Raw genomic sequence first — 26,339 nt, 5'->3', positions numbered from 1 at the left:
GCTAGTGCGAGACTGGTCCCGCGTGTGCGCAAACACATACAAAAAAAACTTCCCAATCTAGTAAGATTTGCCTCATCAATCCCACATACCAAAAAATTGGGGTTCCTCCTTGAACATTTGAAATTTTGATATCCACCATCAGAACTAATGTCTTTGCGGCAACGGAATGTGCCTCTGGGAGAGAAATCAACCCTGTCCGCCACCCCTATCTCACTACCATCCACACCCATTTCTAGCTCCTCCACAGAATCATCTGAGACCAAAAGCAAATCAGAGTTATATTTCAACAGGAACAGAAAAAGTAAAAGATATTTGAATATCGCCCCATTGAACATTCCCATGAGCAGACGTTTGGAGACTATAGGAATCATTTGGCATACTGTTTCCATTCCGTTTTTCTTCACCTTGTGTTTGTTTCTAGTGTATCTTGGGTGGGTCTCATGGTTGCTAATCATACTTCCTTATTTTATCTGGTGGTACGGATTTGATTTACATACCCCTACAAATGGAAAGGCCAATTACAGAGTCCGAAACTGGGTGAAGAACCTAATAGTTTGGGAATGGTTTGTTAATTACTTTCCCATCCGTGTGCACAAGTCCTGTGAATTTGAACCCACCTTCTCGGAGGTGGTTGAGGACGAAGACAATTTGGATGATGACGACGAAGAGGATTTGATCAACGAAAACTCCACCACCATAGTGGACAAGGTATTCCAGTCCTTAGGGCTCGGTAAGCGCTTGAACAAAGTCGATAATGTCAAGTATAGAACGGTTTCCAATGGTCCTAGATACGTGTTTGGGTACCATCCGCATGGAGTTATATCTATGGGAGTTATGGGATTGTTTGCCACGAACATCCTCCGTAATGAGGCGTTTGAACCTCCTGCACGGTTTCTTCGGTTCTTGTTCTACGATCCTTCAAAGCACAAACCATTACTCCCTAACATTGGGAATATCTTCCCGTTAACCTTGAATACCCAATTCACTTTGCCATTCTACAGAGATTACTTGTTGAGTTTGGGGTTGACAAGTGCATCAGCCGTAAACATCAAAAGCTTGATCAACAATGGTGACAACTCAGTTTGTATTGTGGTTGGTGGAGCGCAGGAATCGTTATTGAACTCTGGAGTGACTAACCATCCGACCGTTGGGATAGGATACAAGAAACTAGCAGAAAAACAAAGTCAGGAGGACGAAATAATTAAGGAGAATAATGAACGCAATGTGTCGAAAGAAATCAAATTGGTGCTAAACAAAAGGAAAGGATTTGTGAAGTTGGCTATTGAGCTTGGAAACATCAGTCTTGTACCAATTTTCGGGTTTGGAGAGGCAGATATTTACAACATTATACAGCCGAAACCGGGAACCATTGGTGACACGTTCCAGAAGTGGCTCAAAAAGAACTTTTCCTTCACACTTCCATTCTTCAGTGCCCGAGGCATCTTCATATACGATTTTGGATTCTTGCCTTACAGAAATCCTATAAATGTGTGTATCGGAAGGCCTATATATGTACCACCGAACTTGGTGCAAGATTATAAAAGAGACCATCCTGAATTCGAGCTGGAGTATGAACCAGAACGTGAAAAAGAACGAACAGAAAATCATATGAAACGACTGCAATCATTTCAAAACTTATTCGGCAAGAAGAAGTCATTCAAGAGATCCAAAGTACCGCAAGAACTATTGGATCACTACCACAAATTGTATGTGGATGAGTTGAAGCGGGTCTTTGAGGAAAACAAGTGCAAGTTTGGCTACGAAAATGTCGTGTTGAACATTGTAGAATAAATTAACAATTATGGCATTATTATGCATTTAGTACTATATAGGTAAGTATGTGTATACACTGAAAATACCGAAATTGCTATTTACAGTATGTGAGGTTAGTGGTGTCATTAAATCATGCTACAGTATGGGTCTAGTTTTTGTTATCCTTGATGTCAAAATCATCAATAACAAATTCAAACTCAAGGTCTTCACCATCATTTCCATCCATTTTCTTTACGTGCAAGTTTTTGGATTTGAGAAGCTTGTAAGCTTTGATCAAAGACTTGTTGAGTCTGAGCCTCCCATTTCTCTTCTCCAAGAAGCTTTTGTTCTTCCCGTATTTTTGTAAAAAATCAGATATTTCGGCTTCGTGCACTTTCAAGTGGTCAATAAGTTTGTTCTTTTCCTCCATTACTTCCTTCTCCCATTCTTTGAATGTGCCCTCTTTCTCGTAAAATTTAGACCCAAAGAATTTATCTGGAGGAATCAAATCCCACAAGTATTCGTCATCAATATCGTTCAAATGAGGGTTTAAGTTTATCATGCCACTCAAGGACTTTTTGAGTGGATGCTCGGGGATATAACTGGAGAATGAGTCTCTATCGCTATAGAGGTTTCCCAAAATGATTTGGCTTTCCATAATAACCTTGTCGTCGTCTGTGTTCATCATCACGTCGAGCTGCTTCATCATAGCCAAGTCTCTCTGATTTAATATGGATGACTGGTACTGCTTGCTGAACTTTCTAGGAATTTCAAAATTCACCGAAAGATCTTCTTTTTCCGGCTCTATGCTTATGTTGACACTTTCAAATAAGTCCTTGGTATCCATAGACGTCACATGGGAAGGGGCTTTAGGGAACTCCTTAACTGATACGTATTTTAACGGAGGCGAGGATGTGGAAGAAGAAGCCACCAGCTGTGGGGGTTTGAAAGTATCTCTTTGGGCTCGAAGCTGGGACAATCCTGGTCTTCTCTTGGAGGCATTGCGCACCAACGCTTTGACGCCACTCTTATACATTATGCGTAGTGTATTTGAGGTTGTTCCTATGACCTTTGAGTGAAGGAAGAAAAACTGTGGACGCTTTTTCGCGAACGGTTAGCACGACTCGTGCGCATGTTTATTACAAATGAAAAATTGATTCTTGAATTCAAATGGTCAAGAAAGTATTCCCTAAACTTATGTCTGAATTATCCCAATTACCTCACTCATACTCCAAACCAGTTGAGTTGGCTATTATTGGTGGTACGGGCTTGTATGATTTGCCCAACTTAAAGCCAGTGGCCAGGTTGACCGTTTCTACGCCTTGGGGCTTCCCTTCTTCTCCCATCACCATTAGTGAAATGGCTGATGGCTTCCCCGTGGCCTTCTTGGCTAGACACGGCCAACATCATGATCTTTTGCCTACAGACGTTCCCAGCCGGGCTAACATGGCTGCCTTAAAGTCACTTGGTGTTAAGGCTATAGTCGCTTTCTCTGCCGTGGGATCTTTGAGACAAGAAATCAAACCCAGAGATTTCGTATTGCCAACTCAAGTTATTGACAGAACCAAGGGAATTCGTCCATCGACATTCTTTGAGAAGGGTTTCGTGGCTCACGCCATGTTCGGTGAACCCTTCGATTTAAAGCTTTATAAGCTTATTAAGGAAGCTATTCCTGCTCAAGGTTTCTTGGAAGGCTTTGACAAGGAAAACTTAGAACCAACATTCCACACCAAGGACAAGGAAGACTTGACGTTGATTTGTATGGAAGGTCCTCAGTTTAGTACAAGAGCCGAGTCTCAAATGTACAGATCTTTTGGAGGCTCGGTCATCAATATGTCATGTTTACCGGAAGCCAAATTGGCCAGGGAAGCTGAAATAGCGTACCAAATGGTTTGCATGTCTACTGACTATGATTCTTGGAACGTTGATGAAGATCCTGTTACTGTAGAAACTGTGGTTGGAAACTTGAAGGCTAATAGTGCCAATGCCTGTAAAATGGCTGAGAAATTGATTGAAGTGATTTCCAAGGAGTTTGAAACTGGTAAACTGGAAATTGGCGAAGACTTGAAGGGATCAATGAAGTTTTCTGTTAGCACAAACCCTAAGGCCGTGAAGAAGGAACTTTTGGAGAAGATGCACTTTTTGTTTCCTGGCTACTGGCCTATTCAGTAGACAACTTATATATTAAGATATGTAGAGAGAAGTTCAAAGATCTAGAAAACACATACTATGCTTTATATGGAGGTCGGAGTACTCTTAAAAAGCTGCTGCGTTTGTGTCTTGAGGTGTTCACAGGTCATGTGACGAAGCATAATACATTGCAGCCGTCCATCGCAGGCATCAAGAAGAGGGAACACATATCAAAATGGAAAACACACAAGTTCAGGTTGAACCCATGCACACAAATGTAGCAGCATTTCTGACCCATACACCCACAGAAAAAGATATTCAAAAACCCACCGAAAAAGGCATTCAAACACCCACCGAAAAAGACATTCAAACGGTTGTCTCTACATTCACCGAAAATCAGAGTAAAACGTAAACCAACATGCACAAAATTACGATGTCCCTATTCAGAAAGCCCCAAGTGTGGTCCCGCCTTACCCAGCTTCAGTGGCATGCATTGACTCTTATCCGGTAATCGTGAAATTTTGCCCCGATTCTGATAAGCATCAATTGCGGCACCAAAAATATGGCGAATATAAATGGAGCTGCATCCGACACAATTGACACAATTTCCAAATTTTCAAAGATTCAGATTCTTTCAGTTACATCGTGGGATCACAAGCCCAAGGGTAACACTTACCCACAATCGCAACATGCCACTGGTTGTATATTACATACCCGGTTTGAGAACTTATGAGCCCGAAAGCCTAATTTGTGGAGTGCCTTGAAACATACTAAGTTTAATGGCAAACACGCCAAGTTTCTAACACCACCGTAATAATATTCCTGGGTATTGGTTAGTAGTGGATCAACAACAAAGCCCAGAGTGAATTAGAAGGTTAAGAATTTCCCTACCTGCTAGGTTTGAGTTTTGGCATTGGCGAAAACGCTAACGCTATTCAAGTTATGCCATACATTCCTACGGCACTATGGCGGTCCATTTTCGCCGTGTGCAATGTACCGGTATAGCATATTGTGCTACAAAGTATACCCCTTAATTCAGCCCGACCACAACTCGACCGGAGATCCGAAGATCCTGATGGCAATTTGTGATTTCCTGTCAGCTAGGTGGCAGTTGTGGTAGGGTAGGATGCTATATTTTGTGGTGGGAAGATGCCTCCCACTCGTCATTGGTTTCCTTGATGCGCTTGTTGAAGCAGCCGTCTCATCGCATCGCATGCACGCTATGCGTTTATACAGGCTAGAAATTGCGCACACCTAATACTACTTACAAGCATTTTAGAGCATACATTTTTTTGGAGGAAGCTGTTATTCATGCCGCGACTTGGATGGCACACCCGTAACCAAGCAAGAGTATAATAAAACCCCTCGAAAAGACGGGGAAGACAAAGCTTATTTGTGGACATACCGTGTAAACCCATAGAACCCTAAACGGAGATATTGCATGACATGTAAGAAATTGCAACCTTTTATTACGGCAATTACTTAGTCACGGTATGTGCCCGGAACGTGGAAGCTCACGTTAGAGCGGTTTTTCTTCAGTAAGGTGCCACTGTACTTTCTTTTTTCCGGTTCCCAGTCTGCCACATTGGATACAGATTAGACATATTCAAGCTCTTGTGCCGGAATTCACAATTATTTATAATCCCCAGAGCTTGACCAATTTTAATTTTTGTTCCTCGTTCAAATGTCTGCTGTGTCCGAATCTAAAATTGTCGAACCCAGAGTCAACGAAACGGCTCTTAAAGAAGAAAAGAAATATGCTTCATCAGGTTCCTTGAAGGCTTTGGCTGATGAAGATTCACAGTCACTGTCAACTGAGGAAAAGGTTGAGGCTACCACTGAAGAGTTGAAGACTTTAAGACATATATCTGGCTCAATCCCCATAAGGTGCTGGTTAGTAGCAATAGTGGAATTGGCTGAGAGATTCAGTTATTATGGATTGTCTACACCATTCCAAAACTATATGCAAAACACTCCTTCTGATTCTCCGGCTGGTGTATTGAGCTTAGGTAACTCTTCTGCCACTGCTTTATCATACTTTTTCCAGTTTTGGTGTTACGTTACACCAATTTTTGGGGCTTGGATTGCCGACACCTACTTGGGAAAGTTCAAATCTATTAGTGTGTTTTGTGGTATCTACATTGTGGGTATTTTCATCTTATTCATCACCTCCATACCTTCTGTGGCTGATAAAAATACCTCATTGGGTGGATTTGTCACTGCAATTATCATCATCGGCATTGCAACCGGTGGTGTCAAGTCTAATGTCTCTCCTTTGATTGCTGATCAAGTTCCAAAAGAGAAACCTTACATCAAGATTATGGAGTCGGGAGAAAGAGTGGTAGTTGACCCAGCTTTAACCATTCAAAATGTGTTTATGATTTTTTATTTCATGATCAACATCGGCTCCTTGTCGGTTGTGGCTACTACGCAATTGGAAAAACATGTGGGATTTTGGGCTGCTTATTTGTTACCATTCTGCTTCTTCTTTCTTGCCGTCATCGCCTTGGTACTCGGAAGAAACCAATATGTGAAAGTTCCTGTAGGTGACAAAATCATCGCCAAATGTTTCAGGATTCTCTTCATTGCCTTGAAGAACAGGCTCAACTTTGAAACTGTTAAACCTTCTGTGAAACCAGAAGCCAACTACCCTTGGAGTGACCACTTTGTGGACGAAGTCAGAAGAGCTTTCTTTGCTTGCAAATTGTTTTGTTTCTATCCAATTTACTGGCTTGTTTACGGCCAAATGACCAACAATTTTGTGTCCCAAGCTGGTATGATGGAATTGCATGGTTTACCAAACGATATTTTGAGTGTCATCAACTCCCTTGCTATTATTGTGTTTGTGCCACTTTGTGACAGAGTGTTCTACCCATTAATCAGAAAGTTCACTCCTTTCAAATCGATCACCAGAATCTTCTTTGGATTCATGTGGGCAACTGGTGCCATGGTATACGCAGCCGTCTTACAATACTACGTTTACAAAGCCGGTCCATGTTATGACATGCCAAAGGCCTGTAATTCCAAGTATGCTAACACTCCAAACCACATTCATATTGCTCTCCAAACTCCAGCTTATGTATTAATTGGATTATCTGAAATCTTTGCTAACATCACTGGATTGGAATATGCTTATACTAAAGCCCCAGTATCAATGAAATCGTTTATCACTTCCTTATACTTGTTGACCAATGCCTTTGGTTCTGCCATTGGAATTGCCTTGTCACCAACATCTAAAAACCCTAAATTTGTGTGGTCTTATACTGGGTTAGCCGTTGCCTGTTTTATTGCTGGATGTTTGTTTTGGCTTATCTTCCACCACTACAATGATAAAGAAGAAGAATTAAATCAATTAGACTACGACAAAGATCCATCCGAAGACTTGATCCCTGTGGCTTCCATTTCCCATTCATTAAGAAACGTATGAAGCTCTTTATGTCATATAGAATATCTGTACAAGTAAACGTATCCAAAAAAAAGTTGAGTCGCACATTGTAAGACGCGTTCAGAGAAAATCGATTCCTCTAAAGCTTAGTCAAAGGCTGTAACTGCATGAGAACTCAACCCTCACAAACGATGGAGCCGACCCAGGCCACCCAGCCTACACAGCAGTCACCTAGCACTCAGGCTCCCTCGACGGATCCTAATCATTTGTGCCGTCTAATCTGTACCACTGGGCAATACACTTTTTTTGACTTTAATATAAGCGGCGGCAAGAAGAGTTGGAGCTTTGGAAGAAACCAGGAAAACGATTTTATACTAAATAACAGCACGCGATATCTGAACAAACACTTCAAGTTCTGGTTCAACATCGACGGTAAGACGTTGTGGGTTCAAGACACGTCTACAAATGGTACTTATTTGAACAATAATCGACTAGTGAAGGGGTCTAATTATATGCTCAACCAAGGTGATGAGGTATCAGTGGGGAATGGTGTCAGAAAAGATGAATTGAAGTTCGTGGTGTTATTCTCTGACTTGTTCAATCCCAGTAACCACAATTCAACCATCAAAGACGAAGGCATATATAAGGATTTTATTGTTCATAATGAAACCATCGGTCAGGGAGCGTTTGCTACCGTAAAAAAAGTTATAGAGAGGGCTACCGGCGATGCGTATGCTGTCAAGATTATCAACAAGCGGAAGGCTTTGAATACAGGCGGAGGTATGGTTGAAGTAGAGAGAGAGTTGAGCATTTTACGCAAGTTGAATCATCCCAATATCGTCAAACTTAAGTCCTTTTATGAGGATTTGGATAACTACTATCTTGTGATGGAGTTTGTTCCCGGTGGAGACCTCATGGATTTTGTGGCAGCAAATGGGGCTATCGGTGAAGAGGCCACCAGAGTTATAACCAAGCAAATATTGAAAGGGATTCATTATGTGCATAGTAAAGGAATAAGTCACCGGGACTTGAAACCTGACAACATCCTCATCATGAGTGATGATCCAATTGTGGTGAAAATCAGTGATTTTGGTTTGGCCAAGATCAGTGATAATTCAACCTTCATGAAAACATTTTGTGGTACTTTAGCCTATGTTGCACCCGAGATAATCACGGGGAAATATGGAGCCTCACAACCCACGCAGACACAGACCCAATCACAATCCCCAAATACATTGTACGACAATTCGGTGGACATATGGTCATTGGGCTGTTTGGTTTATGTTTTGTTAACATCTCACTTACCATTTAATGGCAAAACACAAAACCAAATGTTTTCTAAAATCAAATCTGGACAGTACCATACTAGTCCTTTGAACATGTACAAAGTTAGTGAGCTCGGACTTGACTTCATCAAAAACTGCCTTATTGTAAAACCAGAAGATAGATTCACCACTGAACAAGCATTGAACCACGAATGGATTAAGTCTATTGATGATGGCATGGGAGATGACCTTGAGTTTCCCGCCAATGGAGGCTCGCAGTCCCAAAGACTCAGTTTATCACAATCACAATCTCAGCAACTACGAAAGATTGACAACGGCATTTCAATCACCTCCAACAATCAAATCGATGATCAAGACCAAGATATGATGATGAGGCCATTAAAGAAAGAAGAATTCAAGGTTCCCAAAAGAGTGGTTCCTTTACCACAAAGTCAGCCAGTCAAGCGAGATAACGATGATTTCACGAAAGTCAATGGTTTTATCAAACAATCAACTACTCAAGCAGTAAGTGGACAACCCATGGAGGGCCCCCAGAAAAAATTCACAAACTTGCCTCTTGATACATTTATCATGCTAGAACCTACTAAAGACCTGATGCTTGATAAGCCTATTGTCATACGACAAGGTATCAACCCATACGCAATAGGCAGAAATGAAACCTGTGACACTTACATCAACGATGACAGAATGTCGAAAATACACTGTTTGTTAAATAGAAGAAGGCATCCGGTGATGGAGCTCAGCATTTATGAAAGTCCCGCTCATTGTCTTGAAGATATATGGCTTCTTGATTTTAGCACCAATTCTTGCTTTCTCAATGGTGGAAAGATTGGTAAGGGGAATAAGATCCAGATATTTGATGGGGACAGGTTGGATCTTTTCGTAGACCAGTACACCCATGAAGGATTAAGCTACACTATTCATATTATTGATAAGACTGGTTTGTTCAACGAAGGGAAAAGGGTGAACCAGTCTTTGGTAATTAAACAGGATGCTAATGACCAAAAGTTAAGACCTATGCCAGTTGACTCGGTATTGAATTCTGTCATTGGTAATGGTGGAAACTTCAATAGTGCCTTGAGATCGCAAAAGAAAAGACAAGGTCTTGAAAATTCCAACTCTGTGGTCAAGAGAGCAGATCTTAAGGTAGAGAACTTTCCCGCTGGAAGGTCGTGGATAGAATAAGGACGTACTAAAAGTATATGTATAGACACCATAATGAAGATTTCGTAAGATTTAATCTGTGTTTGTTGCAAATTTGCGCTACTAGTTTCAGTTTAACTACTATTTGTCCAACAGAAAAGAGCTTTTTCTCCTAGGTACGGCAGTAACAAGAATTTATAACTTAAAAGGATACTTGTTCTAGTACCATTCATAAATGATGATATATATTTGAATTATCTATTGAGAACTGTTGCTGAGATTAGTCAATTGGGTAATGGTTCCTCCAGCTAGAGGAATATGGACCTTAGGAGTTGGACCTTTTGAAGTCGTAACCAGAGATACTTCTTCTGGAGCACCAAACCCACCTCCACCAGGTGTTCTAATTCTGACAAAGTCACCTGCTTCAACTTTAAACTGAGCAAATGAAGGAAGTAAGATCCATTGTACTTTGTTGTCTCTCCTTCTTCCCAATCTGTTTTCACCTCTAAGAGCTTCTTTTCCACCTTTCATACCGTAAGGAGCGTTCACCCTTCTTTGGGTTCTCATGGTGCATGACAAGGGAGAAGTAAACTCATAAAGTCTTTCCAAGCCATCACCTCCTTTGTACTTACCATCGCCACCCGAATTCTCTCTAATACTAAACTCGTGAAGTACAACCGGGTATCTCAATTCCAACACTTCAGGATCAGTAATCTTGGTATTGGTCATATGACATTGAACACCGGAAAATCCGTCGTACCCATCAATAGCACCAATACCGCCACCAATGGTTTCGACCATAGCAAATCCTTGTTTCATGACACCAGCTTCAATTCCACCTTTACCAAAGGCCAAGGTGTTGTTCGAACCAGAACAAGCTCCAGATATCTCATATGCTTTTAAGATAGTATCAGTTAATCTTTGGGCAGTTGCAGAGTTCGCAGCCGAAACTGCTGCGTATGGTGAAGGATTCAAAAGACTTCCTTCTGGAATGATTGGAGTGATGGGCTTAAGACATCCCTCGTTCAATGGAATGTCCGAGTTCACCATCAAACGCAAGCAGTAAATAATACAAGCATAAGTAATTGCAATTGGAGCGTTACCACAGTTGAAAGCTTCTTCACTAGTTCCAGTGAAATCGTAGACTGCAGAACCATCTTCCTTGATATCGATACTAACAGTAATCTTAGAACCATCATCCAAGATCTCTTCTGCCTTCAACGGAAGCAAGCCCTTCTTTTCAATAGCAACTCTCCTCAAGAAACTTCTTACGGCATTTTCAGCAGTGTTTTCAACACCCTTCATGTAGAATAAAACCGTTTCAGTACCATACTCTTTGAAGAGCTCAAGCAACAAGTTGACCCCTCTTTGGTTGGAAGCAATTTGTGCCTTCAAGTCTGAAATGTTATCTTCGATTTTTCTACTCCCAGAGCAGCCTGGGTATTGAGCGGGTTCGTCAATAAAGTGTTTTTGTACACCATCATAATCGAACTTCCCATTACTAACAATCTTCCATGCAACGAACTGGGCACCTTCTTCGTAAAGAGAAGTAGCATCAGCAGCACATGAACCTGGAACTGAACCACCAATCTCAGCATGATGGGCCCTAGAAGCTGTAAAGAATACAATCTTACCATTAATGAAAACGGGAGAAATCAACGTGATATCTGGCAAATGAGTTCCACCAGCAATAGGGTGGTTAGTAGCTAAGATATCACCGGGATGAATGTTCTCTGCCCAGTACTTTTTAGCATATCTAATACTATTAGACATAGATCCCAAGTGAACAGGTACATGAGGAGCGTTAGCTACTAAATCACCTTCTTCATCAAAAAGTGCACAAGAAAAGTCGAGTCTTTCTTTGATATTGGCACTGATGCTGATCTTTTGTAAGGTTCTCCCCATGTCTTCGGCAATTGAGGTGAATCTATTGGCAAAAACTGACAAAAGAATTGGGTCAACGTAGTCTGTGGAAAATTGGGAATGCCCACCCTCTTCCAAGTCCACAAGAATGTGTCGATTCAAAATAGTGGCCTTGGAAGCTGGAGTTACCAAGATGGTTTGGGTTGTATCTAAAATCAATGCTGGTCCAGCTACAAGAGAACCCACTGGGATATCACTCAATTGAAATATCTCGGTGTCTAAAACACCTTCATCAAAGTGGATTTTAGTGGTTGCAACTTCGATCCCCCGTTCAATGGCAGTGATTCTACCAGAAGCCTCTAAAGATGCCAAATCCTTGTATGGGGAAATTTCCTTAATTTTGGACAAGCTACCAGAGGCTCTAACACGAATATCATGGACAATCACATCTCTTTCCCGGTCCACAAAAGAGAATTCCCGTTCATGCACTTCAGTAAATGATTTGTAGAAATTGCCATCCTTTGGCTGCGAAATCATCAAAAATGTATCAGAACCAGCGTATCCCATATTGAAGAAGATCTCCACGTCAATGCTATTCTCCTCGATCGACTGTTCTATCAACTTAGCTTTGACAGTGGTAACTAAGTTCTCGCAATCGATCAAAAGCTGGTCTCTACTCTGTTCCGTGTACTTTTCGTGACAAGGTTTTTGATTCTCTTGCACAACATCGGCCAAAGCAATACCATAAGCAGACAAAACGGAGGAATATCTGTGGATGACTACTCTCTTCATTTTCAAGATTTGGGCAATAGACACAGCATGCTGACCTCCAGCACCTCCAAAAGAAGCAAGGTTATGACTGGAAACATCAAACCCTCTGGAATCAGTTAAGACTCTTATCGGTTTGGCCATGGAAAAGTTAGCCACTTTCAAGAACCCCAACGCAACTTCGTAAGGAGTTAATTGTTTATCGGGGTTTTCTTGGTTGATCTGTTTGGTCAACTGTTTAAACTTTTCCTCGACAATATCAAAGTCCAAAGGCTGGTCTTCAGTAGGACCAAAGATCTTGGGGAAAAACTGGGGCAAGATTCTCCCGGTTATCAAGTTGGCATCGGTGATGGTTAATGGGCCACCTTTTCGATAACAAGCAGGACCTGGATGGGCACCAGCTGATTCAGGTCCAACTTTGAACACCCCGTGTCTATAAGTCAAAATGGATCCACCACCAGCCGCAACCGTGTTGATATCTAATTGAGGAGCAGCAATTTGAACACCCGCAGTGGTGCTCTTGAATACTAATTCGTAGTTCCCAGCGTACCTGGAGACATCTGTTGAAGTTCCACCCATATCAAAACCCACGATTGGGGTTCCTTCGTCTTCATCGTAACATGTTTCGGCTTCACCGACAACACCACCAGCAGGTCCAGAGAGTAAAGCCTTTAACCCAGTGAACCCCTTCCAAGAACATAAACCACCATCAGATTGCATGAATTCAATTCTGGTAGTGTTCTCTGTTCCCTTTGCAAAACCTGCGAGAAGATTTTGAATATACTCTTTCACTACCGGTGTAAGGTAACCGTCACAAACAGTTGATTGGGCTCTAGGGATGGCACTGATCATAGGTATAAGCTCATGTGAAACAGAAATATGTTCGAATCCTACTTCCTCAGCAATCTGCTTCAACTTTCTTTCGTGATCTTGAAAACTGTATCCATGGACTAAACAAATGGCAACTGACTTGATACCTTTAGCCCTTAATTGTTCCAATTTAAGTCTTGAATCACTTTCATCAAGATCTTTCAATACCTTAAATACATCCCTACTGGCCCCGAGGATGTATTCCTTACCATCCACTTTGGATGAAAAGTTCACTCTTTCAGGATCTTCAGTAGCTCCTGGAATCGTGACTTTTTCGTCGATTTCAACCACCTCTTCATACAATGGCTCAGGCTTGATAATCCTCAAAGCAAACAAATCTGGTCTGGTCTGGTCACCAATTTTCAACAAGTCCTTGAAACCTTTGGTGACAAGAAATGCCATTCTTTCCCCTTTTCTTTCTAACAATGCATTGGTTGCAACCGTTGTTCCCAATCGGATGGAAGAAATGCAACTAGTGTCCAATAGTTCTCCCTTGCTTATTTTTCTGTTCTGGATGTGTTCTAAAACCCTTCTGATACCTTCGATATTAGCATCCTTGTAGTTGCTTGGATCTACTGAAAGTAACTTGAACATGAAATCAGGCTGACCTGGAATGATGGCCAACACGTCGGTGAACGTTCCACCACGATCAATAGCAATTTTAATGTTACCCACTGTCATGGTAGAATTCTTGAGTTATTAGGTAAGAGGTTTTAAAAGCTATATATGATTCAATCACCTTAGAAGCCATTTATCGAATACCTCATACCTACGGAATCTCCGACTGACCAAACAGGAAAGTTTCTAGATAAGGTCGGGAACTGCGAAAGCGCTTTCTCCGACAAAAGATGGCAGATCTGCATCCTGCCTAAATTAGCAGAAGTCAGATAAGTGCCTGAAGGCGATCGCGAAAAACGGTTGATGCCGGCACAAAGTAGAAACATTTAAGAAGCAGATTTTCCATATGGATAAATATTTATAATAGTTCTGGCTGGTAAACTACATCTCCCCATTATGAGTGACAAAATTATTTCCTCTGTAGTTGCAACTTCTGACTCTAGTTCTACCAACATGGGAGTATCAGATTCGAATGAAAAAAATGGAGGTGTTACTGTGGAAGCCTTTTCTTTAGAAGAGCAAGAGGCTGTTAACCTCAAAAAGGTCGATTTCGCCATGAAATATGCTGATATTACCAAGGATATGGTATTGACGCCTGAAGCTGAAAAACGTATTCTTAGAAAAGTTGACATGATTGTCTTGCCATTTATGACAGTTATGTATGGGGTTCAGTTTATGGATCGTAGTACCCTTGGTTATTCGGCTATTATGGGTGTTAAAGATATTGGTCCCATGGTAGGTACCATGTACAGTTGGCTTACCACTGGTTTCTACATTGCTTATTTAGCTTGGGCTTTCCCTGGTTCTTGGACCTTGCAAAAATTCCCATTGGTGAAGACATTATGTGCCTATATTTTCCTTTGGGGATTTGTATTGGCTATGCATGCTGCAGTGTTCACATACCCAGCCATTATGGTATGTCGTCTTTTTCTCGGTATCTTTGAAGCTCCCCTTCTTACCGGATTGTCTTTGATGGGTAACAACTTCTACCGTAAGGATGAACAGTTCAAGAGGATGGCATTTATCTACGCTGGAACTGGTTTTGGTAACATTCTCGGGTCGGTGGTAGCTTATGGAATTGAAAAGGATGCTACCAACTGGGTTTTGACCTCATGGAGATCTCTTTTTTTGATTCTTGGAGTAGTCACTATGGTGTTGGCAGTGGCAATGGTTTTGGTTGTTCCAGATCTTCCGACACAAGCCTGGTGGTTAAGTGAAGAGGATAAGTTGTTGACAGTAGAAAGGATCAGAGATAATGAACAAGGGTTTGGTACCAAAGATTTTAAATGGCATCAGGTTAAAGAAGCATTTTTGGAACCAAGAGCTTACTTGTTTGCCATGCTTGCAATTTGTATTGAACTTCCTAACTCGGGTATCACTGCTTATGGATCCATTTTGTTGAATACAGAATTTGAATTTGATACTGAAAAGGCATTGTTGATGAAAGCTCCAACTGGGGTGGTTCAACTCTTTGGATTGTCTCTAATCGGTATCCTCAACTCCAAAAGGTTGATTAAACACCCAACAATTGTTGCTTTAATCGGTCTTTGCTTCGCCTTGATGGGTGGGTGTATGTTATGTTTTTCCAAGAATAAGTACGCTGCTTTGGCCGGTTTCTATCTCATTGGTTTCTCGCCAATTTCCATGGTCACAGCTCTTACTGGTTTATCTGCTGATATCGCTGGAAGAACCAAAAAAGTCGTTTGTAACGGTATTTATTTGGTTGGATTCTGTTTCTCTTCTGCTGTGGGTCCACAAACATTCCTTGCATCTGAAGCTCCAAACTACCCAACCGCTAAATACTGTTTAGTGGGATTCTACATTGGTGCTATGTTCACTATTGCAATCCTTGGGTACTACAACTATTCCGTCAACAAAAAAAGAGATAGTGAAAGAGATGCTTTGGGAGACGCCTACAAGAAGGTTGAAAATTCAGCTTTTATTGACATGACTGATAGAGAAAACAAAGATTTCAGATACACCTGGTGATTAGATCTAGTCCCTGTCTTTGATAGAACATGCGATTTCAATTCTTCATAGGGTACAAGAGGTGAATCAACCTCAAGTTCCCTGGTGTGTAGCCAACTTTCCAATATGTATCTATTAAATATTCAATACACAAAACAAGATAATTCACGTTAGCTTAGTAGTGAGTTTTGAATCTAACTTCGTCCAGAAATCCTCGTCAAATGTGAAGTTGAGATCAAGTCTACTATCATCAAACAAGTCTTCTGTTATAAGCTGTATATCCAAGTTATCGTTGCTCAACTGTTCTTCTTCGTGTGTTGGCTCTTCAACATCAGCATTGTACAAGATGCTTTCAGCCAAGTTTTCGAACAACACCCGATATATTTCTGCTTCACTGGCTCTTTCGGAGAAAGAATAGAGAAGATTGGAACATGCCCTCAAATCGTTGTGAGCTTTAATGTATGGAGGTCTTTCCATTGCCCAAATACAGTATATTAATGTCACACCGGCCAAGAAAATCGTGTGCAAAGAAAACGTACTGAATCCAAAAATGGAGTCCCTTTGAATCTTCTTGAATGCCTTACAAATGCCTCCTGAAGCTGTTAGTGTCTGCAACAATATTGAGTGTCTGTTTGCAACATCAGTCTTTACCGAAGATGTAATCTTGGGTAATAGCAAGAACAACTTGGCTCTGTGGTATAGAAGAAGCAAGTAGTCAAACGGCACTTCGTTTCTTAATCCTTCACTAAACTCCTTTCTAGATGGAACGTTGGAAATCCACGCTTCCAATGAGTTGTTTATCGTATTGAAATCTTCCTGATCCTGTGATTTTTCCCCATAGGCAAAATTATTAATCCTGCTCTCAATGGCCCTGACTCGGCATGTTTCAACGAGGTATGTTATAGAAGTTACAGGAAGCTTAAAGTCAGCTTCCGATTCTTGTTGTTGTTGCCATTGAAGTATTAGTTCATTTGAGAATTCATCCACACTCTCGAGACTCAATGGGAAGGGTACTTCTATTTCTGAATCAGGAAGGGAAGCTGGACGACCCAAAGAAAGAGTAAGAAGTCGGTCAAACGCATACACAGACCAAAAGAGTCTCTTTTCAAGCTCCACTTGTATACATGTTTTCAAATCTATGGGTCTGGCTTTATGATAACCCAATTGAACCATTTTTCTTATGGCCATCCCGGAAAGCTCCCATACATTCATGACAAATGGGTTGAGATAATCATAGCTGTAATGTAGATACAACGCAAGGGACATACAAACTTGGATCTGTTGCATTGGATTCAAAACTGGTAGCTGACCAAGCATCTCAAACGCCTTTTCAAAATAGAATTTTGGAGAGGGCAGCATGGCTAATTTGGCCAATTCTGCCATCCTACACCCATTGGCCAAAACAATATAGGTCACAAATGTTTCCCACTTGTCTCTTGTCAAGGGTGTCTTACTGAATATCTTTGTGACATCTGATTTTTCAATGAAATGGTATCTGTTTCTAGAAAATGTCAAATAACATTCAACAAATAAGTCTTCTGTGCCCTTTGCGGGGGGATATTCACGTACCTCTTCAATGGGCTTGTGTTTGATTTGGTACAATGGATTCTTGATGATATCCTTGTCATTGGTGAGAATCTTCCGAATGGCATGAACTTTAGAGATAACAGCAGATGGCCCAATGTACAAGCTTTCGCTGGGAGGATGCTTTACAAGAGCCAACAAAGGATCCACGAATGCTTGTGCCTGTAGCTTTTCCTGGTAGTTTGTAGACTCGTTAACTTGAGAGTTCAAAATGCCTGATTTCAACATCGCTAACTCTTCGTTCAAACTTCTCATCAGGTCCTCGAGTTGATTTATCTTGTCGATCTGCTGAATCATACTAGTTTGATATACTTGGAGGTTCGTTTCCGAGTACACACAGGGTATTCCCAAGGACTGACATACCGAACAGGAAGGAAGCTTCCCATCACACTATAAGCCGTTAGTAAATAGAGATATGATAATGCATCAAGCCGCAAATTCACATACTTTTTTCTTTCTCAGTTTACACTTGACACAAGCAGCTAACACTCTACGCTTTTTAGTCTGCCCTTCAGGTTCCATTGTATGCGAAATACTCTTGAAAGTAAATTATATGATGCCCACTCCAAAAAAGTCACCGAATGGAGAGAGATGCAGGCCGCGCACACGATCTGATAAGATATATAAAAGGATGTAATACGTAAGAGCCGAGATATTACCAGATCAGAATCAATATTGTTCCCCTACAGCATTCCAAGAACCGATGTATATATCATAAGGTGATACTTGCCTCTTCTGCGTACCCGAAAACTAGAAACTTGGAATACGACGTTAAATTTGCAGCTGGCTTTTAAGGCGTGTCAGATGTATGAAAAAATGCCTGACTCCACAACGAAGTACAACTCTTCTCCGTCGTCATTGTTCAAACCACTATCTGGAACTCCTCTAGATAAGACTGATTAGATTTTTTAGGCGCCCAAGATAAGCCCGAAACCTTGGTCTCGTTGAGGGTAATCGTAGCTGGAGTAGCCAATTACTGAACTCCGACTATCGACTTCCATTTCCGCTGGATTATTAGGTTTTTGTCGGACATCCCGACCGCGCGTTTGAATGCGGCGTTCCCGACAGATCTTATCGCAACTTTCAGGTTGCACCACTTTGGACTTGAATTAGTGTACGCACCCATCTTTTCACCTATATAACCTTGTGGTTGGCATTACGTAGGACATAACCCATGAGTGACGATTACGATTATGATGTGTTGGTGGTTGGATGTGGAGTCTTTGGCCTTCTGACCTGTTTGGAGTTATCCAAGCAGGGTCATAAAGTGCTTGGACTTGATGCTTATCCAGTACCTTCTGAATTATCGGCTGCTAAGGATTACAATAAGATCATTCGTGTGGAATATCCTGATGAATTATCTGCCAAGTTGGCGGTTGAAGCTTTAAGATGCTGGGAAAATGATGAACTATATAAACCTTATTTCGTGAAAAGTGGCAGATTGACATTAACCCCTGGTGATAGCACCTCAATTAGAAGCCAATATGAAAACAAAAGTCTTGAAATTTTGGCCAAACTTGGAGTGACGCAAAGCTTCGAAAAGCTTACTACTCCTAAACAAGTTGCTGATACCATTAGTCACTTTAAGAAGAATAATCTTCCTGCTAAGTTTAACTCTACTTATAATGCTGATTGTGGAACCGGGTTGTCCGCCGATGCTTTGAAAGCTGTATATGAACGAGCCACCACATCCGGTGCTCAATTTGTGTTTGGTGACGATGGAAGAGCTGTTAGCATCAAAAGTAATGAGGTAAGAGTAAAATCTGGTAAGATTTTCACGGCTAAAAAAATAGTTGTTACTGCCGGTGCCAGCACTGGTTTGATTATTCCATTGGACAACCAGACAAAAGTATTTGGAACCTTTGTCACCCACATCAAGTTAACAGATGCTGAATATGAAAAATACAAGGATATGCCTATTTTCTTCAGCGCCGAGTATGGTTATTTCTTCCCTCCTGACAAGGTTGATCATGTGATCAAGATCGGAGTTACTACATGTGATGCTTGGGCTGAAATTGATCACCCATTCGAAGCTGGAAACAAATTAAGAGCTCCAAGATACACCGTGGATCACCCCAACGAAACATTTCCATTGGGACACGAGAAAGATATTAAAGTGCTTTTGAATTTGGTAGTACCTGAGCTCGCAGACCACGAATTAGTGGATTCCAAAGTTTGTTGGATTGCAGACTCGTGTGACTCTTATTTTCTCATCGATGAGTGCCCATACTACAAAGACGTTATCGTAGCTACTGGTGATTCGAGTCATGCTTTCAAGTTTTTGCCAACGATTGGAAAGTATATTTCCCAAAAGGTCAACGGTGCGTTGCCTGCTGATTTGTCTGAGACCTGGAAGTGGAGATCCAATCCATCTTTTGATAATGGTGCTAATACAAAGAGTAGATTCCCAAGGCCTCATTACAACTTGGAGGAAATCAAATTCATCAAATCCAAATTGTGAGGGTTTATAGAACTAATAGACAATAAGATTTTATTAAACTACAATATTCGAAAGTTTAACGGAAACAAAGGAAACTTTTAGGTAATTTGGGTATCTATCTAGAAAAGTTCGTGTAGCAATCCCTGGACTTGGCTCTGTAACACCAAAGTAGCATCGTAGTCAATCTGGAAAACAGATACAGCAGTGGAACAGTTCCATTCTTGCGACACAGCAGCTTCAGATGGCAAAGAACAGTCACCATTGTAACAGGTTCTTAAGGCTTCTTCATAGACGTAGGTGGTTCCAACCAAACCGGTGGTTTCGTTGTAGGTAATCTTGGAGACATCAGAGTCCAAACCAGTAATTCTGCTGAAAACAAATTTGGGAGAGGTACAGCTTCCGTTGACGGATTGAGAACCAACCAATGGAATGTTAACGTTCAAACCCACGCCTAATGGTAACACTCTGGAATTGTCACCTTGGGCTTTGAAGAGTTCGTCAATCAACTTAACCGACACCTTGGAATTGATGTTGGCTGGGTTGGTTGGGTCGTCATCCAAAGAGTCCTTATAGAAGGAGTTGTTGCTATTGGAAGCAGAAATTGCGATGGCTGGAAGACCGTGGTAAACCGAATTGTAAGTGGCACCAATAGTACCAGAGCCAGTGTAAGTACCTGGACCCAAGTTCAAACCTTCATTAGGACCGTTGACAACCAAGTCAACGGTGAAGTTGCTGAAGTACTTTGGAATCACGTATTCCAACCCGAAAGAAACGCAAGATGCTGGGGTCCCGTTGAAGTACCAGATGTTCATGTCATCGGGCTCGTATCCCCAAGCAGGGTCTCCCTTAACTCTGTAACCAAATTCACCATCGGTCAACAAGTCCTTGGTGTAAGGAACATCGAACTTCCCACCCCATCCGGATCTCTGGGAAACTGGAGCTACCATGATAACATTGTGACCATCAGCTTTCAAGTCTCTGTAAAGGGCTCTAATATTTGTTGCTGCGAAACCATCATCGTTAGACATCAAGATATTCTTGGCGAACACTGCCGATAACAAGAAGAAGAATGTGGTAAAATGCATTGTTCTTGATTTTGATAAATGTGTCAATCATGTGGGATATGGATGCATATTTATAGTTTCTGCCATTTCGAAATAATAGGTGTCGGAGATGAGACATCTGCCCAACGTGGTAAAGTTATGAGGTGAAATGCTGCAATCTGAAAGTGAATTACGGTCCTGTATATTCCCCCGTTCTGTCAAAACGTAAATCTTTTCTCATGGCAGCTGGAATGACTTGCTTAAACCGGTGACACCTACCCATTTGGGGTTGTTCAAAGCACTGAAGGTTCATAGACCAAGGGAATTGAAGTGATGGACTCTACAATTGCTTTGAAACACAGTTTTTTCATCAATTCAAAAATCCCAGACCTGTACCTAGCCTGGCCACATGGGCTAAGCCTAAAAATCCACCTAACCACGTTAGACCATACCTCTACTTAATTGGGTAAAGGGGGTTATAGTTCTCCCCTATTATACTTCTATTGTTCAAAGGATATGTTCTCGTAACAACCCGAAGTTATGCCGAAGTCCAAATCCCGTTCACCCAGTTGGCACATGTGCCTCGTTTCCTAAAGAAAAGTATACGAGTGAACCATTTACACCCAGTAAGACTATTGTTACTGGATCTTGATAAACGAAGCAATGTACTGAATATCGGGGAAAGGGGATCGTTAATTTTATGACACAAAACGGCTTCTGCTTGTTTAGGAGGCTGATACCGTTGAGTTCTTTTGGTAACACTCTCCGGTACACAGGTTGTCAATTGAGTTATTCAATCCTATATGCACTGCTGTGTTGAGAATATCAGAATGGTGAGAGCTTGGAACAGGAGATCTTAACTTTCATTTAATGAATTTTATAAAATTTGCAAAAGTTGAAGAAGGTGTTACAATTTACAAGTCAAGGTTTTTCTTGTTAACAAATAAGTAATTTTTTACTTTAAATCAGCAATATCGTGCAAACCATCTTGTTTGCTCAATTACAAGTTTATACTGTTGATATGCTTTTCCCAAGGAGCTAGAACGAAATTGGTGCCAGCTGCCCGGCTGGCCGCCCTAAATGCTCGCCAGCGATACCGCAAGATCGGCCCCTCTTTGTGTCATGCCTGCGCGCACATGAAAAGACGTGCGCCGCGGAAACAATCAACGCCAACGAAACTCAAGTCAAAAAGTTATACCCCAGATTAAATAACTTTAAGTCATGGCAATTTTTTCGTCCTTAAGTGGCTTCTTCAATCGAAACAAGCGTAAGATAATAATCGCATCTACACTTTCTGTCTCATTATACTATTTGATTAATCATTTTGTTGTCAAGAAACTCAGAAGCTTTCAGGATTCCCTCAGGCAAGAGTTATTTATCAAAGAACAGATTAAGAGAAGATTCATCCAAACTCAAAATGACTGTTACTACACGTTGATCGCTCTCTTGCCGGTATTGGTTCCACCAATCATCGATAACTCGCCAACTGAGATGATCACCAAAGCGTTGAAATTAAAGAAATCCAACTTGAGCGCCTCCTCAAGCTCTATCCCCAAGGAAATCAGTGACAGCTTATTAACCACCGACAATTTGATTTTACACTCCAATGCCAATGATAACGATTTGTCTTTGTATTTGAATAAGTCCAAGACCGAATTATGGCGGTTGTTAAAGATCAAAACTGTTACTAGATTCTTGACATTAATTTACTCCATTTCCTCATTGTTGCTCTTAACTCGTTTACAATTGAATATCTTGGCCAGAAAGTCTTACTTGCAAAGTGCCATTTTGATGACCAATGGATCCAAGCCAGATTCGGTAGACAATAACGAGATTTACTTGATTGAACAGAGCTATTTGAGTCTTAGTTGGTGGCTCTTGAACAAGGGGTGGGTGGCTCTTAATTATGAAATCGAAAGTAAAGTTGAAAGCAAGTTCCGTCTGATCAATGCCAGAACAGAGATGTCCTTGAACGACTTTTCAGTTTTACTTGCTGATACGGTTGACTCCATAAATGCTGATAAAGAATTGGTCATAAGCACGATCTGGCCTAACTTTGATGATTTAAACTTGACGCTACTCAACACAACCCCATCATTAATCAATGAGTACAATGACGAATTTTTGAAGTTGATAAACGAAACCAACCTTATTACCAGCAGTGATGTTTTCGCCAATAACTTGTCTCAAATGGTTCACTCTTGCTTACAAACGTTGAATTCCAATCTATCTCCATTAAGTGGTAACATGAACTTGAAGTTGGCCAATTTGTTGGCCCAATTATCAATTCAGTGTGAAATCCTCTGCAACAACAGTACCGCCACCTCCAACAGTAACGAGAATATTAACGATAATGAATTGGCTGGTAACGATTACATTAACCATATAAATGACCTAGAATGCCTTGATGCCTTCAGTGCAAGTATATACTCTAATATTGAATAGGAAAATTATTTAGGTTAATAGAGTCCCATTCCTCGAAGTGGTAGCTTGTTGTGCTGCAGCATACCGACTCGCACACGACCCTCTGCAATATCGCAAAAAAATGCTGCCAAAGCGAAAATAAACCCACCACCGACTCCGTTATGTCTGAAAGACACACTGCCAGAGGGAGTTCACAAGAGAGCAAAAGCTATGACAACTCTACAGGAAGTAGTCAAGAACTAAATCTCGAGAGCAGTCCAAAAAAACCTGAAAGTAACCCCTCTAATATTGGTTCCAGTGACCTGCAACTGGTTACAAAGAGGAGGAATTCAGAACAGTTTGACGCTAGTCAAATTGTCGAGTTACTTGCCATGAATAACGGAGAAATGAAGGACTTGGAAGACCTGATTCAGAAGGAATTCCGAAACATTACCAGAGATTACTTAAAGGGTCGTCTTTCCAGAATAAACTATATGATAGGAAATTTTGGAGACCACATCAAGCAGTTCAAAGAGAACGAGAAGGCGTGGACAAAAGTCGTGCAGTTTGAGTCAGAGACCATTGAATCAGTTAAGTATAGTCAAGAAAACGTGTGTTTAAACGAAAAGACTAATTTAAAGCTGTACCAGGCTTTGAATGATGAGATTGAAGGGTTATTAAAAAACACCCAAAGCCCTATGGATATCGACAAATATTTGACAAAAACAAATGATCAGGTTCTTCCTTTCAGTGAGAGTTTCACTAAGTTAATATCCGGGTATGCAAGAGATTTGTTCACTTTATCGGAAGAAAATCGTTTACAAACTGACTTGATAAAGACACATATGGAAAATAGCCGAATCATAATATGGCAGCAATTCCGATCAAACTTGATCAATTACAAATATTACTTGATTGATAAATGTCTCGAAGAGTTAGCCGATATAGAGAGGGAAGAACAAGGATTGAATTCAAGCAAACATAAAATCAGCCAGTGGGATGATTATCACAACTCTTTGGTTTCAAGCACAAAAGGCATTAATTCCGACACCAGGAACTATATTGCAAATAAGTTTGTGAAAAGGAATCGTGTGGAGTTAACGAACATCAAGCTAAATAACTTGAATAACAAGCACCGTTTTGACCGTTCACAAAATAATTACAATCCCTATATCAACCCCAACAAGCGAGTTAAACTATCAGTTTGTCAGGGATTGGGTGACGACGAAATCAATGACGATCTATTTATGATCAAAAACAAGGTGATTGTTGATGACTCAGATGGGCACGATTATGATTTGATTAATGACAAGGATTCAAGCGTCGATGGTAACTTCCCGTTAACGCCTAAGGCAGATGAACTTCAAACTGAATATGACAGGCTCTTAAATTTGAGAACTGAAGAAGATAACCAGAAGGTGGAATTGCCATTGTTGCCTCCCATAGAGTGCTTCCCTCTTAATATGTAGAACTAGTTACAAATTTGGATGTATATTTAGTGTACAGCAGAGACACAAACCGGAGTCTATTCCTTCTCTAACAAAATACTGGCGTTTTTCAAAGCAGCATCTTCTATAGTTAAGTCCAACGATTCAATCAATTTGACTACTCTATTAGATGTGTTGGTGATGATAAAGCGATCATCTGCAGTCAAACCACAATCTTCATTGGTTAACACGAATTTCAACCATTGGTAAATAATCGATACCTTGTCACCCAACTTGAACTTATGCACAAGTCTCTTACCATTAGGAAACCGTACCTGGATCCTTGTAGTTGGGTCGCTTGTGTCGTCTACATTATGATCAACAGGGGTTATCTCAGTGAATGAATCTTTGGGTTCCTCTTCTTCATCTGCAATCACAATTGCATTATCATGGGATTCAGTATCAGGGTCACCATTGGCCTGCATACTTTGTTTCATAGCATACTCAATTTGTTGTTCTTCTGTTAAAGCGTCGGGGTCAAACTTCACTTCATGTTCCACTGTTGGATTACTATCACCGAATAAGGAGAATCTACTCAAAAAGGAATCCACCTGTTCAAGCCATTCCTCAACATCAGGAACATTTCCTTCCACAAACCGATGCACTCTTTCTCCAGTCAATGGATCCAAAATTGCAATATGAGGGTACCCATTCACGTGATAGAAATTTACGTATTGTTCACCATTGGGGGAGTTGTGTTGGAATTGCAAGAATACAAAGCTTTCCTTGACTCTATTTTTAACCCTTTGATCTGACCAAAAGTCTCTGTTCAATACTTGACACAGAAATTCGGTCGCATCTTGTATGTTGACAAGTATCCACTTCTTCTGTTGCCTTCCTAACATCTTTGCGGCATCGATATCTACTTTCTCCATGATATCAAACGGAGGACGGAAAAGATTGGCCAATCGCCTTTGGGTTGAGGTCAACTCACTTATGCGGTTTGCTCTATTAATTCTCCTCCTTGATCTTGGAGGACCCCTCTCTCTAGTGCTAGATTGCACCACTTCTCCATCACTATCAAGTTCCACTACTTGGTCTTCATCACCTTCACTCCCAGAGTCAGGTTCTTCAAAATCAAAGTCATCATCCTCTTCATCGTACCTGCTTTCGTAGTAAGCGTTTTCGTCTTCATCAAATCGTTGGTTGAAGATTCCTATTCTCCCATTACCAAATATATCTGTGGCTCTAGGAGCCTGAGTATACGGAGGAGAATAACCATCAACCAATGTTTCATGACGGTGTACAGAAGCATCAGCTTCTCTGACGATATCACTTCCAGAGCCATAAGCTTCCTGCTGAAGCTTTTGTGCCAACTCTTCGTCATCAGCTGGTTTAGGTGGAGCAGCATTTGATTCCAAAAAAAGCTGAACGGCTAACTCAAGTTGATTCCCAGCTACCTCTAAAAACTGCTGGGCGACTGCTATATCCAGAGTTCCAGTGAAATCAAGGAAAGAACTGATTAATTCATCCATTGGGTTAATTGCTTGTGGATATATTACAATGGCAAAGCACGAATTTGGCGCTTCCGCTCAAAAACTGCGAACATCCAGATCCCATTTCGTTCCCTGATCAAGGTCATATCTTCAGTGAAGTTAC

General features: G+C 41.0%; 12 protein-coding genes across 12 annotated transcripts; 7 read left to right on the top strand and 5 right to left on the bottom strand. All coding sequences in view use genetic code 12, as the record gives it.

Moving 5' to 3' along the window:
* Window positions 1–339: 339 nt before the first annotated feature.
* On the top strand, window positions 340–1,791 carry DGA1 (diacylglycerol O-acyltransferase 1; the record flags this gene model as incomplete). Its single annotated transcript, XM_066157744.1, has 1 exon — window positions 340–1,791. The coding sequence occupies one exon, from the start codon at window positions 340–342 to the stop codon at window positions 1,789–1,791; it is 1,452 nt and encodes a 483-aa protein (XP_066013841.1).
* A 130-nt stretch (window positions 1,792–1,921) lies between these two features.
* PSN45_001842 (uncharacterized protein) lies at window positions 1,922–2,788 on the bottom strand (the record flags this gene model as incomplete). The annotated part of the gene is made up of 1 exon (XM_006690275.2): window positions 1,922–2,788. The coding sequence occupies one exon, from the start codon at window positions 2,786–2,788 to the stop codon at window positions 1,922–1,924; it is 867 nt and encodes a 288-aa protein (XP_006690338.1).
* A 134-nt stretch (window positions 2,789–2,922) lies between these two features.
* On the top strand, window positions 2,923–3,924 carry MEU1 (S-methyl-5-thioadenosine phosphorylase; the record flags this gene model as incomplete). The annotated part of the gene is made up of 1 exon (XM_006690278.1): window positions 2,923–3,924. The coding sequence occupies one exon, from the start codon at window positions 2,923–2,925 to the stop codon at window positions 3,922–3,924; it is 1,002 nt and encodes a 333-aa protein (XP_006690341.1).
* A 1,642-nt stretch (window positions 3,925–5,566) lies between these two features.
* PTR2_1 (peptide transporter ptr2) lies at window positions 5,567–7,309 on the top strand (the record flags this gene model as incomplete). Its single annotated transcript, XM_006689548.2, has 1 exon — window positions 5,567–7,309. One exon carries the CDS (start codon window positions 5,567–5,569, stop codon window positions 7,307–7,309), a length of 1,743 nt encoding a protein of 580 aa, XP_006689611.1.
* Window positions 7,310–7,458: 149 nt separating this feature from the next.
* RAD53 (Protein kinase protein rad53) lies at window positions 7,459–9,738 on the top strand (the record flags this gene model as incomplete). Its single annotated transcript, XM_006689549.2, has 1 exon — window positions 7,459–9,738. The coding sequence occupies one exon, from the start codon at window positions 7,459–7,461 to the stop codon at window positions 9,736–9,738; it is 2,280 nt and encodes a 759-aa protein (XP_006689612.1).
* A 216-nt stretch (window positions 9,739–9,954) lies between these two features.
* PSN45_001838 (5-oxoprolinase) lies at window positions 9,955–13,878 on the bottom strand (the record flags this gene model as incomplete). Its single annotated transcript, XM_006689550.2, has 1 exon — window positions 9,955–13,878. The coding sequence occupies one exon, from the start codon at window positions 13,876–13,878 to the stop codon at window positions 9,955–9,957; it is 3,924 nt and encodes a 1,307-aa protein (XP_006689613.1).
* A 333-nt stretch (window positions 13,879–14,211) lies between these two features.
* On the top strand, window positions 14,212–15,804 carry PSN45_001837 (uncharacterized protein; the record flags this gene model as incomplete). The annotated part of the gene is made up of 1 exon (XM_006689551.2): window positions 14,212–15,804. One exon carries the CDS (start codon window positions 14,212–14,214, stop codon window positions 15,802–15,804), a length of 1,593 nt encoding a protein of 530 aa, XP_006689614.2.
* Window positions 15,805–15,948: 144 nt separating this feature from the next.
* PSN45_001836 (uncharacterized protein) lies at window positions 15,949–17,889 on the bottom strand (the record flags this gene model as incomplete). Its single annotated transcript, XM_006689552.2, has 2 exons — window positions 15,949–17,757; window positions 17,815–17,889. 2 exons carry the CDS (start codon window positions 17,887–17,889, stop codon window positions 15,949–15,951), a joined length of 1,884 nt encoding a protein of 627 aa, XP_006689615.1.
* Window positions 17,890–18,541: 652 nt separating this feature from the next.
* On the top strand, window positions 18,542–19,828 carry PSN45_001835 (FAD-dependent oxidoreductase; the record flags this gene model as incomplete). The annotated part of the gene is made up of 1 exon (XM_006689553.2): window positions 18,542–19,828. One exon carries the CDS (start codon window positions 18,542–18,544, stop codon window positions 19,826–19,828), a length of 1,287 nt encoding a protein of 428 aa, XP_006689616.1.
* Window positions 19,829–19,926: 98 nt separating this feature from the next.
* PSN45_001834 (5'/3'-nucleotidase) lies at window positions 19,927–20,892 on the bottom strand (the record flags this gene model as incomplete). Its single annotated transcript, XM_006690280.1, has 1 exon — window positions 19,927–20,892. One exon carries the CDS (start codon window positions 20,890–20,892, stop codon window positions 19,927–19,929), a length of 966 nt encoding a protein of 321 aa, XP_006690343.1.
* A 1,179-nt stretch (window positions 20,893–22,071) lies between these two features.
* On the top strand, window positions 22,072–24,722 carry PEX3 (peroxin; the record flags this gene model as incomplete). The annotated part of the gene is made up of 2 exons (XM_006689554.2): window positions 22,072–23,272; window positions 23,608–24,722. 2 exons carry the CDS (start codon window positions 22,072–22,074, stop codon window positions 24,720–24,722), a joined length of 2,316 nt encoding a protein of 771 aa, XP_006689617.2.
* A 56-nt stretch (window positions 24,723–24,778) lies between these two features.
* Window positions 24,779–26,215, bottom strand: ubx2 (UBX domain protein Ubx2; the record flags this gene model as incomplete). The annotated part of the gene is made up of 1 exon (XM_006690282.1): window positions 24,779–26,215. One exon carries the CDS (start codon window positions 26,213–26,215, stop codon window positions 24,779–24,781), a length of 1,437 nt encoding a protein of 478 aa, XP_006690345.1.
* Window positions 26,216–26,339: the final 124 nt, after the last annotated feature.

Source organism: Yamadazyma tenuis, chromosome 2 (genome assembly GCF_029203305.1).
Source record: "Yamadazyma tenuis chromosome 2, complete sequence".
In the NCBI taxonomy this organism is placed as follows: Eukaryota; Fungi; Ascomycota; class Pichiomycetes; order Serinales; family Debaryomycetaceae; genus Yamadazyma; species Yamadazyma tenuis.
This window is presented reverse-complemented; position numbering and strand designations above follow the sequence as displayed.